This window comes from Rhincodon typus, chromosome 4 (genome assembly GCF_021869965.1).
Source record: "Rhincodon typus isolate 14 chromosome 4, sRhiTyp1.1, whole genome shotgun sequence".
NCBI lineage: Eukaryota > Metazoa > Chordata > Chondrichthyes > Orectolobiformes > Rhincodontidae > Rhincodon > Rhincodon typus.
Genome location: NC_063335.1, coordinates 44,778,513 through 44,795,345, shown reverse-complemented (window position 1 = coordinate 44,795,345; position 16,833 = coordinate 44,778,513). Strand labels below are relative to the sequence as shown.

Below are 16,833 nucleotides of genomic sequence, written 5' to 3'. Positions count from 1 at the left end.
TCCTTCACAGATGTTGCCAGACCTGCTGAGCTTTTCCAGCAACTTTGTTTTTGTTCTTGCAGGAGATCTTATTTGACCTGAAGATTCATAGGTTCACACTTCACAGGAGTTCTGATTGCAGCAAAAAAAGAATTCTGTAAATTTAAACCGGTGTATTAATTAGGACAAGGTCCATCTAGTCATGTAGACATAAATGAGAATGTTTTTAAAATTACTCTCTTTTTGGGAATTGGCATCTCTAGCAAAACCAGCAATTTTTGCCCAACCTAATTGTCTTGTAACTGAGTGGTTTGTTAGGGTATTTCAGAGGGCAGTTAAGACTCTTGTATATTACTGTGGATTTGAAGTCACATACAGGCCTGACCAGGAAGGATGGCAGAGTTCCTTCTCTGAAGGACATCAGTAAGCAAAATGCATTTTCACATGAACCAATAGTTGCTTCATGTTTACCATGATCGAGATAAGTTTCCAGTTCCAGATTTTATTGATTGCAGTTAAATTCTACCAGTTGCAATGGTGAGGTTTAAGTCCACGTCCCTCTATTAGCCTGGGCCTTTGGATTACTTGTCTTTTCATGTTAACAAAATGGTAACATTTTCACTGTGGACTACTTAGCATAACATAATTATTAATAGAGACAACTTTAAGAAAAATGAATTGAAATGAGCTACTGAAAATATGCAAACTTGTGTATCCTGAGATATAAATGGAAATTGCTGGAAGTATTTAACTGGCATTATCTGTGACCAGAGAAATATCACAATCTGATTTCTGGCATCCATGTTATTTTCTGCAAGATATTCTGAGGTCTGGGATGGATTAAATTATAAGTAAACTGCAGTATTTTTTGTCTCTGCCGAATAATTCTGTGATCACTAAATTGTTCTCTTTTATGATGTTCCCTCTCAGATCGATCTGAGTCAGCTCGATTGTTATTGCAATACCAAGCAGATGCAGGAGTTCATGATAATACAGGACAATTGTGCCTTACATTAATGGCAGCAAGTATGTCTCAACTTGTGAGTAGATTGAAATATTCACATTGATGTCCACTTATGTATCAAAAGGAACGGTTCCGTTGAATCCAGTTGAACAATGTTCTACAACTGCATGTCTCCCATGCACCTTTCACTCTGAAGCTGACTATTGATTCCAATCCTTCCACACCACTGCTTTATGTGGTTCTTAAAGGTCACACCACTCTTTGGTAGAATTCTGTCATAAAATATTTAGTCTACCATTGCCCGCTTGCCTTCAAAAATCTCCTAAAAACCCTTCACTTGGGGTGCACTTTTATTCTCCTCTACTAAATTACCCACCGGTTCTTTCACAATTGCCATCATTCCTTTCTTTGACATGAGGAGTGTTAAATAAATGCAAGTTGCTGTTGATGCATGATTCCACTATTTGATTTGGCACTATGACTTAGGCAGGCTGCAAGTTTGGTCTTGAGGTGAGTTAGGGGAGCTTGTGAAGCATGTCAATCTACCTAAGGTGGAGGAGAAGAAAGAAAGCCAAAGTTGACATTTCTTCTTGTCCAGTGACACTTGTTATTCTATTTATACATGTGAAATTGTCAATTAAAGGCTGCAAACTGAGTGCAGAAAAGGAACATTACCTTTGATTAATGTACCAGAGAACTACTAGCCACATGGAGTTGTGCTTGCAAATGTGTCACCACCCTGTAAGGACAGCAAGAAGAAAAAGGGTTGGAACGATTTTGAAGTAACCTCGGAATGATGAATTAAGTGCCTCTTTTGCCTGTACCCCATAGGCATATACGGCCTTGGATCAATTCATCTTTAAGGACAGAGCTAACCGAAAACAATATTTCATGTTGAACCTCCTGATACCCCAACCTTCTGGTAAGCTGACACACCAATTAAATGAATGTGTTGTTTTAAAGTTTGATTCACATAAACAGGCTGAGCCTCAGCTGAATACAGAGGACCCATGTGCAACTATCTTGGATCTAAGGTTTACATAATTATCAGGGGATATCAATTTGTTGAACAATTTTAGATTAATAATGTAGTGATATAACATGGCTCCAGTCACATGGAACCCATGTCCCACCTGCGTACATACCTCATAAACTCTTTTTGAAGTGAGTGATTCAACTGTAGACTGATTAAACCACTTAGTTTAAATACACAGGGAGAAGGTCATTCACAATTTGTCATAGTGAATGGCACAGTTTATATCCTATTCTCCTGCCCAGAAGCACCTTTATTGCTTTCCTTTAAACTGTCACTAATGGATCAATAATTTTTTCCAAGAAAAGATGTATGATATTCCACTTGAATTTCCATAGTGACTTCAACAGAGATTTGGAAAAATTTGTGCTGACTGAGATTGATGCATCCATTTTTTTGCTTGAGCTACAAACAAGGTCACTTTCAGTGAAACATTCAACTGCTCTAATTTTCTCTCTAACTTTACTAATGACCCTTTGTGCTGCTACTTGTGACCTGTAAATTATTCTTTTTGATCTAGTCTCATTTCACCATGACAACATGGTCTGTTGTTTCAGCTAATCTTGCTTCAAAATCAGTTTGGGTAGGGCCATCCCCATTTGGAATAGAATTTTTGTTGTGCTGCTGCTTTAATAAGTGGTCTGTAAATGCAGCCTGGTCAAGAGAAGCTTGTCTGACTCTATAGTTGACTAATCTACTTCAAAGTGGGATCTTTCCATTGTGTTTCCTTCCAGGACTAGTGGGTCTTGCATAGAATGTTTATTTTGATTCACCAGATCTTAAAGTTTTTTTAGATTTATTTTATGACACTTTTCGTTTCTTTAAGTATTAATAACTGTGCACCTACTCAACTCAGAAAATGTAAGGGGATACATTTGATTGTGTTCCATTGTGACTAGCCTAGAATGACCCCTTTTTTTTACAACTGCTGTTACTAATTAAGGCAATATTGTTTGACGTTTTCATTCAGCCAATACAATTTTTATATTGGTTTGTTTATATCTTTTACTTTAGTTATTTGAGTTTTTTAAAGATGTATTGTTTGTGAAAAATCACCAATTTTGTTTGTCTTACCAATTAAGAGGGGATGATTTATGTACTCATTTATGTAAAACATTTTTCAAATTCATAGTCCTATTGGTTTATCTGAAAAAACTCATTCATTTCCCTTTCTTTCTGTGCACCCAAACATAATTCCTCATTTATAAGGTGAGGTGTACAACCTTCTATGCTTCAGAAAACAGATGCCTCCGTGTCACTTCTAATTCACTTCAAATTACTATTCTGGAAATGATTCTGGAGCATTGGCTGCAAAAATAATTCGAGCTAGCTGGAAACAGAAATGATAACAAAGCTGCCATTTATTATTGGCTGTGGCCAGAACGAAGCTGATGTTGATAATGTTTATATTACAACTTAATATGAATCAGCAACACAAATTATATTAGCTCCGAAATTCAAACATTCCAGCGGATTCTCATTATAATTCTGAGATGTCACTGTCCAGCAAAACTAACTTTGTAATGACATCAATTAAAATAAAGCAACATTGAGCTTGGATTATCTTTGAAGTCATTTACAATGTCCTGGCAGGAAACACCAGAGGTGAATAATATAAAAAGGTGACAATGCTGGAATTCACATTTATTTTAAATTACCTGAAACTCTTGTTTAGCAAGACTGGGGTATAATAGAGATGAAGAATAGTGGACCTGTATTAAAGTAACTTCTACAGATCAAGAAAATATACTTATTAATGCTCTGATTTTTCCAAAATCTGCTTGGAAACAGAAACAGATAATAGCCGTGCCAAGTCATTGGTAAGTACTGCCTCAGTTTTGATAAATGGAGTGTTCTGTTAAGGTTTGAGGAAATGCCTCTGTTTCACAGAAATGTTTTGATCAGAGATTGATTGTTACATGAGACTTTTCAAGTCCAGTAATAATCACCAGCTCTAAACATGAACTAAAAATAGTCCAGAATTTTAGCTGGACTTATTCCTACATTTTTATCCAAGGCCAACACTAGTTGCCCAACTCCAACTGGCCTTGAGCTGGGATTATTGGCAAACACCTTGAAGTTATATTACATGTTTAAGTTAGAAGTCTCTCTATTGAGTAGGGTTCAGAGGTTAAGTATAATCTGGATCATTAAAATGTAAAGTGATCAATGGATGGTAAACAGAAGAATGTGTTCAATAACGCTGCCATGAATTAACACAGCCATCAAATTTCAGTTTTACTATATTAACTATTTTCAATTTCAAAATTTAATTATCTAATGAAATTAATACCCTTAAGAGCCTTGTTTTATCAAACTCTTGAAGCACAACCGACACCAACAGATGACATCTTACCATTAGGCTATCCTACTTGAGACAAGTTATGGTTAGAAAATGTTGTTGCGGGTTTTCTCAACCAATTGACTAATCTGTGTAAACAAACCATTTTGTGTAACATTTGAAACTGCAATAAAAATAATTTCCTATGAAAGCAAAATACCGTGGATACTGGAAATCTGAAATAAATACATGAAATGTTGGAGAAACTCAGCAGATCTGTCCATATCTGTGGAGAGACAACAGGGTCAATGTTTCAAGTCCAGTATGACACCTCTGCAAAAGAAAGTCTGAGGAAGAAGCAGACTGGACTCAAAACATTAATTCTGCTTTTCTCTCCACAGATGCTGACAGACCTGCTGAGTTTCTCCAGTATTCTCTGTGTTTGAAAAAGAATCTTCTGTCCGCCACAAATATCCTTTCAGCCTTCAAGATTACAACAGACTTTTCAAATGTGTTCATGTACGATGGTACTCACTACCACAGGAAGTGTTATTGAGGCATGTAGTTTAAATTATTTCAAGAGGAAGCTAGGGTGGAATCTTATAAGGTCCCGAACAACATGGCTATGGCAAGAAATGTGGCAGAATAATATAAGAAATCCAGCAAAGCCTATCTCAATGTCAGGAATAATGCGTAACTTCATGGGAACAGGAGTAGGCTACTCAGTCCATCAAGCCTTCCTGCCATTCGATACAATCATTTCTAATCAAGCACATTAGTCCCTTTCACCCACCCATCCCATAACCCTCTCTACCTTAAACGTACTCATAGGCTCAGCTTCCACAGTCCTCTGCGGTAAAGAATTCCAAAGGTTCACAACCTTCTGAGTAAAAACAAATTCTCCTCATCTTGGATCCTTGTGCCATCCCCCTTATTTTAAAATAGTACCCCCTTGGTTCTAGACTCCCCAGTCAGGAGAAACATCTTATCAGAATTTACCCTTTCTATTCCTTTAAGTATTTTCTTAGTTTCAATAAGATTACTTCTCATTATCCTAAACTTCAGAGAATACAGACCCAGTTTGCCAGTTGGTCTTCATGAGACACCCAGGAACAAGTCCCTGTTGCACTTACTCAATGGCAATAATATATTTCATAAGATAAGGAGACCAAAACTCTACACAGTACTCCAGGCGTAGTCTAACCAAGTTCCTACATTATTGAAGCAAGACGTCACAACACTTGTGCTTGACTGCTCTTGCAATAAAGGCTGTCTTTCCATTAGCCTTCCTAATAACTTGCATTACCTGCTTTTTAGGCTTCACTTATGTATTGATGTGGATGCCTAGAGCCCTTTCCAACCTCTTATGATTTATGAAATACTCTGCACATCTGTTTTTCCTAACAAAGTGAATAACCTCACATTCTTCCTCAGCATATTCCATCTGCCATCCTCTTGCTCATTTACTAAGCCTCTCCAAATCCTCCTGAAACCACGTTACATCTTATTCACAACACACATTCCCATTTAGCTATGTATCATCCATAAATTTGGAAATAATATGTTTGGTCCCCACGTCCAAATAGAATCCCTACAGTGTGGAAGCAGGCCATTCAGTCCACGAGTGGACCCCAACCCTTAAAAGAGCATCCCTCCCACACCCACCCCCTTACCCTATCCCTGTAACCTTGCATCTCCCATGACTAATCCACCTAACCTACACATCCCTGGACGCTATGGGCAATTTAGAATGGCTAATCCACCTAACCTGCACACTTTTGGACTGTGGGAGGAAACCAGAGCGCCTAGAGGAGACCCACATAGACACAGGAAGAATGAGCAAACTCTACACGACAGTCACCTAAGGTTGAATCAAACCGGGTCCCTGACATTGTGAGGCAGCAGCGCTAACCACAGAGCCACCATGCCGCCCTGCAGCAATCATTGAATCATTGATATATATTGTGAACAGTTGGGACCAAGTACTGATCCTCATAGTACCCCATGAATCACAGTCTACCAACTCGAGAATTACCCATTTATTCCTACTTGCTGTTTTCCATCTGTCAGCCAATTATGAATTCATGACAGTAAGTTTCTTCTGATCCAATGTGATTTAACTTTTCTAACCAGCCTCCTGTGGGAGATTTATCATGAGCCTTCTGAAAATCTAAGTATATCACATCCATTGGCTCTCCTTTATCAAGTTTCACAGAATCACAGAAGTCTTATGGCATAGAAGAAAGCCTTTCAATCCCTCATGCCTGCACTAACTCTTCAAATGAGCATCATTACCTAGTGCCAATTTCCTGTTTTATCCTTATACCCTTGTGCATTTTATTTTATCCAAGTAATCATCCAATACCCTTTTGAATGCCTCCACCACACTTCCAGGCAGTGCATTCCAGATCCTAACTATTCACTGAGAGAAAGTGTTTTTATCATATCACCCGTTTCCTTTTGCAGATCACTTTAAATCTATGACCCCTCATTGTTGTTCCTTTCACAAATAGGAACAGTTTCTCTTTATCTACTGCCAGCCAGCTCGCTCATGATTTTGAAAATCTCTACAAGAGCTTTCCTGAGCCTTCTTCTCTCCTACGAAAACAGTCACAACTTCTTCTGTCTATCCCCATAACTGAAGTTTCTCATTCCTGGAATCATTCTTGTAAATTTCTTTTGCACTCTCTCCAATGAGTTCACATCTTTCCTATAATGTGGCACCAACAACTGTATGCAATACTTCAACTGAGATCCAAAATGTGTCTTATATAAGTTCAACTTTACCTCCTCACTTTTGTACTCTACTCCCTATTGTTAAAGCCAGGGGTACTGTATATTTTACTTAATGCCCTTCAGAAATTTGTGTACATATACAGCCAGGTCCCTTTGCTCCTGCTACCTCTTTGGAAGTACAACTGCCATGTAGATTATATTTCAACATCCTTCCTACAAAAATGCATCACTTCACATTTCTCTGCATTAAAACTCATCTGCCACCTATACATCCACTCTACTAACTTGTCAATGTCTTGTGGAATTACACACTGTCCTCGTCACAATTTATAACTCTTCCAAGTTTTGTATCATCCACAAGTTTTGAAATTGTGCTTCTATACACCAAGATCTAGGTCATTAATATATACCAGGAAATGTAAGCATTCCAATACCCATTCTGGGGGAACACCACTGCAAACCTTTATATGCAGTGTGCTGTCACCCGTGGCAACAAAGTGCCCTTGAGAGGTTTCTTTTTTCTGACATTCCCCCCCACCATTGCATCTTTGCTTTGTCCTACTTTCTACCGTTGGTGTGGAGGGAGCCTGCTCAGCTTTGGAGATTGATGGCTGTTGGACATTTGGTTGGATGCTCCAGGAACACTTGTTTGTGGTTGGCCCAGACGTACTAAAGGCATGTCAGAGGCAAGTGGACTTTCCTCACCTTGAACTTTCAAGGTCAGAGGGGGCATCCACGGTGGAGGTGGAGGGCCTTGACACCTCTGGAGGGATATGTCTGTGTGCGTGTGTGCTTTCACCTCAGGCTGGTTGCTTCCTGGTAGCAGCCTGCCTCCTTTAGAGGAAAGGGCACAGGAGTGAGTGCCAGGTTCTGCACCCCCCTGTTGCTATGCCTTCGGCCACAGCTGGAGCGATGGAGTGCAGGTATGTACAGATATCCAGCAGAAACCGAGGTTGCTGGACATGGCTGTGCATGGCATCTGCGAACCTGTCAATGGAGGGAGCCATAGCAGTCACATGACTGAGACCCCATATTGTAGCTGTATTCCTGCACCTCCGGGCAATGAGAGCCATTGCCTCCTGCTGACCTGTTTGTTGCTCTTGTTCCTCCCTGTGCATTTGCTAGATTTTTACCAGCTGACCACTCTTTTTTTGCTTTTTGGTGTGATGTGCAACTGTTTTCTGAATAGGAAATCTATGCTCCATGTAGATTATGTACTTTGAAAGAGGGGTTTTAGAAACAAAGTGAAGGAAACAGGGATGCCACGTTTCCAATGGTCATGTTGTTGTAAGGCTGCTCCCTTGATGCTGAGAAGTGTAGTCACAACCTGTGGAGGTTTTATAACAGTTGATAAAACTTGCATTTCTGTCTGTACCTTGTTCCATCAAGGTGTGGAACATCATAATGAGGTGAGCAGCATAAAATTGTGTGAGAAATCTCACTAGAACTCACAGAGACAGCCCCCCTCTATCATGGGACTCCTCAAAATTGACACTCAGTTAATTTTTAGCAAAATTCCAACCAGTTTTTCTTGTGCTTGTATATTAGAAATTGAACTAAGTGACTTGAAGTATATATTGCCATGTAAATATGTTGTGAATACCTTTCTACCAACAATTGAAATATCTGAGAGTATTATACACACTCGGCAATGAGAAACTAAGTAAGTCTGAAATTATGACTTCTTATTGATCACTAAACTATTTCTCTCTGTTTGCCTGCAAACATGATTCAGCTTGAAGTCATTGTTCAATATCGACAGCTGGACCTCATCATGCATCCTGTTGTGCAGAAATTAATTCAAATTAAATGGAAACGCTTTGGGAGGTAAGGTTAATTTCCTCCAATTAAATACTGGACAATTGAAGCAGTTTCCATCAACCTCTCCCACTAAATCCAATCCCTTGCAACTGATTCCTTCCCCTTCCATGATCTCTGTCTCAGACTGTCAGTTTGACAATTTTATTTGACCCTGAACTAAGAATCCAACCACATATCGACCATCCTCTCATGTCCACCTTTGTACCATTCCCTTATCTCAGCCCATCTCTTGCTGAAATTCCCATCAACATTTTTGTTTCCTCTAGACTCAACCATTCCAACGCTCTTCCACACTTCATTCTTTCAGAATATGATTTCTTTCCGAGCTATGCTGTTTACCATTTAACTGGTACCACATTCCATTTGCCTTTCAGCTCGGAGCTCAATGACTTACATTGGCTGCTGACCCCCAACTGCTTTGAATTGTCACATTTGTTTTCAAATCCTTTCATGGTTTTCCTATGTCTTTAACTTTCTTCGGTCCTAAAAAAACCTCCTATCCTGCTCTCTTTTCTAATACTGCTTCCTTCACCCAATGAAGGTCTTGTACTTCATACATTCAACTATGGGCCTTAAGCATTGGCATTGATTCCTTAAACTTCTCCTCTCCACTCTTCCTTTAAGATTCTCCTAGCTGATGCCATCATTGTACTGATGTTAATTTTTGTCTGACTCATCTCATGTGCTCTGTAACAGTTAACTCTGTTGAAATTGGTTTTTGAATAGAAATTGTTGCTGAAAATATTTTTGTCAGCTTCACTTTTTGATTAAACCTTCTTTATTCCTGGATATAGCAGTAAGCTCACAAATTGTTTGGTTTCCTAGGAGAGGAGTCGCAATCATGTTGGTGCTAAATATCCTCTTCATCTTGGCTTGGACTGTTCTTGGACTTACTTCCTCTCTATCATATTCTGAAGAATTGAAGTATGATCTACCTCGTGTAAGTACAGTATCTACTTTAAATCAAAAGGTATCAAATCAGAATCAAACTTTTACCTGCAAAAAAACTGCAGTTAATGTAGTTTTAGGTGGGTGGTAGCAGATGTACTGGTCCATCTTGCCTAAAGTCCTTGCCTAGAGCTATTTTGAAGGTGCAGCTTAATTTCAATTTTGCTGGAAACATGCAACTACTGTTCTGAAACTCACAGGTAACTTGCCAGTTAGGAGATACTGGGCACATCAATGTGGAAATGTTATTCTTAGAGGGGAGAAGAAGGTAATCTCGATGATTGGGCATGGCAGAGTGAATGTGGAAGGTCAGAGGGTACACTGCATAATGTTTTAGGAGGCCAGAAAAAGCATTCATGTACCTCTCATTGCACAAACAACTATCAGAGTGGTTTTCAGTGACCCTTTGAGGATCAATGGATAGGCCATTCAAAGCCTGGTACCAGAAGATGCCCATGCACAGTTCATGCCTGCCCAATAGTTCCTCAATGTTGCATGTAAGACTCTGATTACGATAGTAAAATTATGTGAAAACCCTCACACAAATGTTGATGGTAGAAATAGGTGTCAAGTGTAGTTTTAACTTTATTTCAAATGTTTCTGCCCTGCCTCTCCATTCTATTAAGTGGAAGGAGCTAAAATCATCTCATTAAGTCTTTTTCTTGGGCAGCACCGTGGATAAGTAGATTTAAACGCCTGCCCTTGTAAAGAGGAGATCTTGTGTTTGAATCTCAGCAGTGCCTTTCTCATTAGCTGTTGTGATGCTGGGGTGGTGTCCTACCTCTGTTGTGGACCAGACCAGAACCCCCTTAAAATATTTTAAGAGGGTAGCCTAGACCCTGACTTTTCTTAATTTAAAGGTAGATGTGAGCTGCGTGTTCCAGATGGGATGCAACTGGTCAAACCACTCGACATTAAAACACATTTTATTTAAGCACTATAGTTAAAATACAAACAAAGAACAAAGAACAAAACAGCACAGGAACAGGCCCTTTGCCCCTCCAAGCCTGCACTAATACATTTTGCCCTCCCATCCTAAAACTGTCTTCAATTGCAGGATCCATATCCCTCTATTCCCTTCCTGTTCATGGATTCATCCAGGGGCTTCTTGAATGCTGCTATTCTGTCTGCTTCCACCGCCTCCTCTGGCAGCGCGTTCCAGGCACTCACCACACTTTATGTGAAAAACTTGTCTCGCATATCTCTTTTAAACTATCTCCCCACCCCCAAACCTTGGACATGTGTCCCCTAGTAATTGACCCCGACCCTGGGAAAAAGCGTCATACTTTCCACTGTATCCATGCTATTCACTATCTTGTAAATTTCTATCAGGTCACCCTTCAATCTCCTGCATTCCATGTGAAAACAAACCCTGTCTATGCAAACTTTCTTCATAGCTAAAATTCCCCATACTAGGCAACATCCTGATAAACCTTTTCTGTACGCTCTCCAAAGCATCCACATCCTTCTGGTAGTGTGGTGTCCAGAACTGTATGCAAAAGAAAGAGAAATTCAGAATAATTTAACTATTGGAAAATATAACCGAATAACAGATACAGTACCTATTATTAATTAACTGTTCCAATGTAGTAACATCCCATAAACACACACCTTGGCAAAAAGGTAAAGTCAGACACAGATTCTTACATGCAGTTCTCCGATGCAGGAGGAAACAACATCGAGAAATTTCAGAGAAAGTAGCAGCCAGGAATCATTTACCAAAGCTTCCCATTCTCCTGGGACCCCCAACAGCTTTTAACTGCTAAAACTAAAAAAACTACGAAGCCTGGTCTGTGAGAGCTGGCCACTCCCCTTCCATTGTTGCAACTGTATTTTTTAAAAACCTAAAGGCCTCCTAAATTATTTACTGAAGCTGTTTTCAGCAGCCATTTTTTTACCTCTGCTTTTACAACCTCTCTTCAAAAAAAATCCAGGACAAAATAATCTCTTTAAAGTGACAGCATTGTCACACCTCTGAAACAGGAGGCATGGATTCAAGTCTCACCAGCTCCACACGTGTGTAATATCATCTCTGACCAGCCCAATTAGAAAATATCTAAGTCCTTTTCATGTTATGTTATCAGGGTTCTATTCTTCACCCCAGGCTATTTCTTCTCCTAATCAATAGGCTTCTCCATTCATGATCTAACCCTGTTAATCACTGCATGAACATCAACTTTGTGTGGAGTGTACGCTATCAGTGTACACAATTTTCATTCTTCTGTAACATGGTAATTCAATTATTTAAGTCCTTTAATAGCACAATGGAAATCCTGTCTTTTTTGATTCTTCAAAGAAATGATTCTTTTATCTTTTACAAATCCACCCAAGATGCCATGTCTTTCATGGTACCACGTTTGCTTCGTCCTTCTCACTGGTATTCTTTACTTCATCAAATTCTCCAATTATAAATGGAGTGTCTATATCTCCACTAATGCTGAACCAAAATGGTTTCGTTCTTTATAATTAAACATGCCTTTTGAATGTTTATATTACTGTCATATAACTGGGGTAGATCTACAAGCATGAATTTTGTTTACCTGGATAGAATGCAAGAGTAAGTTTCTCTCTAACCACATCAGTGGGCTTTGCATCTCATTGGGACTCGTGCTGCTCAATTAAATTTTTATATTCTATTCTGATCACTGCATGTGGTGCCTTCTGTATCTTCTAGATGTGTGGATTCTTTAGATTAAGTGATTATATGATTAAGTGTGTTTGTGAGGGTAGTCGCCTTCTAGTCTAGTGAAGAAGTCACTAGAATTAATAAGATATAGTTCATTGCTTCTCTGCGACTAGTAACCGGTTGGAAAAATCGGCTTTACATTACAGTAAAGACAGGTGGGAAGACCAAGCCTTGGGAGACCCAATTTTACTCTTCCAACACATCTGCATGACAATGGATTGTACTTATTGGAGCCAATCAAGTCTTAATCCTAGTAGAACCTTCTAGTTCCAAATACAACAGCTGGCATACCTGACAAAAGAAGTAGGGGTCCAGGTTTTAGAAGCCAGAGAGAAATTTAAAAGTCAGATATAACCTTGAGAGCGGAGGGGACTGTTACTCCACTGGCCTCAAGGGACACCAAAGGGGGTGGTCTCCCTCCCCTTTCTTCCTGACAATAGCCCATGTACACAGGTAAAATAGTGGCAGAGAGGGACTAAAGGTCCTTTAAATGGCCAGTAATTGGCCACTGAAAGGCCTAAATATGCCCATGGTTGGGTGCTATACCTGTTGCTTCCTGGAACATTGTAAAATAAAAGACAGGTTAGACACAGGTGGGAAGGTAGTGGTGGTGGAGAGAGGGGGCTGGGTCAGCCACAGACTGAATATTTAGTGACTCCTCTACACCATTAAAACATGCTGGAAGGGGCCTGTATAATCCAGGGCATAAAGTACATACACTCCACAATATTTTTGTTCCTTTGACAATATTCACCCTTTAATTCTAGCATCGTTTTTTTAAAAAGAGATAGTAAGAACTGCAAATGCTGGAGTCAGAGATAACACAGTGTGGAGCTGGAGGAACACAGCAGGCCAGGCAGCATCAGAGGAGCAAGAAAGTTGATGTTTCGGGTCAGGACCTTTCTTCAGAAAAAGGGTCCCGACCCGAAACGTCAACTTTCCTGCTCCTCTGATGTTGCCTGGCCTGCTGTGTTCCTCCAGCTCCACACTGTGTTATCTCGTTTTTTTAAAAATTGTCTTTGCCAAGTGAGTAACACTGGCAAGATCATATCTATTGCAAGTTCTGAATTTCTGTAAACTGGCATTGGTGGGGCCATTTTCTACAAATATTTTTGACTGGGAGGCTTACTGGCCCTTCCAGAACCTTTAAAGATCATGCACAGAGGATGAAATTGGAGTTCCACACAGCTGGCACAAGGTAGGGCTGACAGATTCCCTTCTCCAAAGAACATTCATGAACCAGTGAGCTTTGATGAAACAACTGGCAGTTTTCACAATCATGTCTCAAGCAGGTCACTCATTACCAGATTCTTATGAATTTCAAATTTCTTTTCTTATCATTTACTTCATTTTCTTGCTTTTTGAACCTCTACTGTGATCTGCGCTGTGTATCTTGGCTCTTAACCATGATCCTCCACTCAAAAAATCTAAAATATAAAGCATTAATAATACTTTTTAAATTCAGGCATAGAAATTTAATTCTGATCAACAAACCTTTTCTACCTACACCCCCATTTTACGTTAATTTTGAAATGTTACTTTTAACCTCCGTGTTAATTAGGAGGAATTGTCTGGGAGAATTATTGAGCTTGACAGTGGGAGCAAGTTTAACTGACCAAGGTGAAAATGTCATTTCAAAAAGTGTACGTTAGTTCAGTTGCTTCAAATTGTCAGACTCAGTAACTCTACCACCATTCAAGAAATTGCTCACAGCATTCAAAGACGATTGGCTGGATCAGTGGGATCTAAGACAAAAGATGAAGAATGGTGGACATGAAAATTTGTAGTCCAAAAATAGGCTTTGTTGGAATGCACATACTTAATCACACCACTTTTGGGGCACAGTAGTAGTGTCCCTATCTCTGGAATAAGAAGCCTGGGTTGAAGTCACATCAGTACCAGAGGTCTGTCTGAACAGGTTGATTTTTAAAAAATCTATACAGTGTGTTAATGATATAGAACAGTACCAGCATTACATTTAACATGTGGATTCAGAAATCATAAAAATATGGGGTAGAAAGTCATAGCTGAAGAATAACAAATGCTAAATTCTTAGTCTCTTGTTCCTTTTGAGGTATCTTCTTTCTCTTACGTTATATGAATACAGGACTGGTGGAAAGTTCTTATTGGTATCATAGCAGTTGGACTTACTGGCTATCAGCTTGTAGAGGAATTTATCGAAATCCATTCGTCAAATGTGAAGTTTAGTTCTTGGAAGGATTGGAAAAGCAAGGAAATAATGAAGGACCTCAACCTGTGTCACCCAAGATGGCCAGAGGTACATAAAATGACATCTTGAACATTAAAATATAAACTGTAATTTTTTTCTCAATTATTTTCCAGTGGGAAAATTCAGTTAACGTTCACTAAATTATTTCATTATTGCAACACCACTGGCAAGTTTTATGTAATGAAGTATTTTTCTAAGCTCCAGAGGTAGAAATCCCTTCAACTTGATATCTGCTTATATAAATCCTAACTTGTGGTGTCTTTAATAGATTTAAAGTATTTTTTTCCACAGCAAAGCAGTTGAATGGTGCTACTGTCTACATTTCAAGTGCTGCCAAAAGATTGGAAAAAGTTATCAATGTACAACTGGGCTAAATAAATTTGCTGAAAAGGTTTTTTTTAAATAGAACAGTTGTCTAGCAAATCACAGCTTTTCCTCGGACTGTGTTTTCATGAGAATGTTGTTTTGCTTTTCCAAACTTAATTTTATAATTGATGTATCATCCATTAACAATTCCATGTTTTCTGCTAGAACTAGATGCATCTGTTTACAAATACTGATTATCCTGTGCAATTTTTTTCTTGGCTGTTAGGAGGAATCATACCTAAAGAAACAGCTGGCTGGACTGGAAGAACTGCATCCCCACTATTTTAAAGATTTTTGGTAAAGCTGTCGATTAAAACTTTCTCTGAATTTCACAATGTGCATGTGTTGATTATTAATGTGATTCTCAATTCCCAGTCAATGCTAGACTATTTGAGTGATAATAGGGCCCAGGTGTAAATGGGACAGCAGCAGCTGAAAATAGCAAAGGGCGACATACTACCCTATTTATTCTTGTGCTGAAGCTGTCATCATTTTGAGCAGTGTCCTGAGTTAAATGGTCCAAGCATAAGCTTGTTTCAATTGGGAGGCCACGTGATACGAAGTACAGCAGACCTCGATTTCAATTCTGAGGGGCAATTGATTGGAATTTGTACTACAAACACTCTGAAATAGCACTCCAATTTGCATAAATTTATGAAGCTTTCATCATCTTTAGGCAGGCACCTCATCAACTTGCAAGTCCTTGGTTGACATTGGAAATGGCCAGACCCTGTCCAGGGATACAACCTGTATGTTTCTAACACCTTGCCACCCATTTTTCACTAAGTGTGTCAGGTTAAAATGAATCCAGGTATGAAGACACCCTTTCTTCTGTCACAGATACATTGATTAATTATTTGAGCTTTCAAGTTCATTAAGCTGAAGAATTTTATGGCATTGTCACAAGTGTTAATGTGTTGTCGGGCTGAATCAACTTGAGTTGTAGGAGTTTAACTGAGCACGAACAAAACAGAGAGATGTCATTGTGTTCGTGATTGTTCTAACCACTTTCCTGACCGTGCTGTCTCCACTTCATTAAAAATGTTCAAAAAATATCAACAGTAATTGTCTTAAATATTATTATTAATTATCTGACGGTTGTAATGAATTTTATTTAAGAAGAACACTGAAAGCTGCAGCAATTTGGACTTTCATCTCAATTAGCATCTTCTCTCAGGCATTTTTTATTCTTTCATGGGTTGTGCAAACCTGTCAAAGTATTTGTTGCCCATCCTTAATTACCCTTGAACTGAGTTTTGGAGGGCAGTTAAGAGGTAACCAGGTGGCAGTCATGTCAAGGTCAGAACAGGTATGAATGAAAGATTTGCACCCTTTAAAGGGCATTCGTGAACCAGAGGGGTTTTTACAACAATCCATGATAATTATATGATCATTATTACTGAGTGTAGGCTTTTGATTCCAGATTTTATTAATGGAATTTAAATTCCATCAGTTTCCCTTGATCTCTGGATTACAAGTTCAGTGATAATATGACTACTCCACTCCTGCCTTGTTGTTTCTCCTGATGGGAGGATATTTGCCAGTTTTGTCCAGTTGCCTGGAGAAAGAGAGAAAAGTGAGCAGGCATCTCTTTACTTATCACTTAAACATTGAGTTAAAAGGGAATTGGCACTGATAGTCTGTGCAGATGAGTGGGACTTGGAAAGATTCATTGTCCTGCTTGAGTTGAAGATTTGGAATACTGGTATTAATTGGCAGGCATACAAAAAAGGGAAAGGATTGACAATTGTTAAATTTAATATATTTGCATTTTTATTTGGAAATCAGA

General features: G+C 39.0%; 1 protein-coding gene across 1 annotated transcript in view; it reads left to right on the top strand.

Annotated features, from left to right (window-relative positions):
* The window catches only part of LOC109926123 (transient receptor potential channel pyrexia), a 79,010-nt gene that overhangs the window by 32,861 nt on the left and 29,316 nt on the right, over positions 1 to 16,833 (top strand). The window contains exons 7-13 of the mRNA XM_048595742.1: positions 910 to 1,019; positions 1,775 to 1,865; positions 3,768 to 3,796; positions 8,729 to 8,820; positions 9,640 to 9,754; positions 14,556 to 14,726; positions 15,271 to 15,341. Coding sequence (XP_048451699.1) covers positions 910 to 1,019; positions 1,775 to 1,865; positions 3,768 to 3,796; positions 8,729 to 8,820; positions 9,640 to 9,754; positions 14,556 to 14,726; positions 15,271 to 15,341 — 679 coding nt within the window. The remainder of the gene's footprint in view (positions 1 to 909; positions 1,020 to 1,774; positions 1,866 to 3,767; positions 3,797 to 8,728; positions 8,821 to 9,639; positions 9,755 to 14,555; positions 14,727 to 15,270; positions 15,342 to 16,833) is intronic.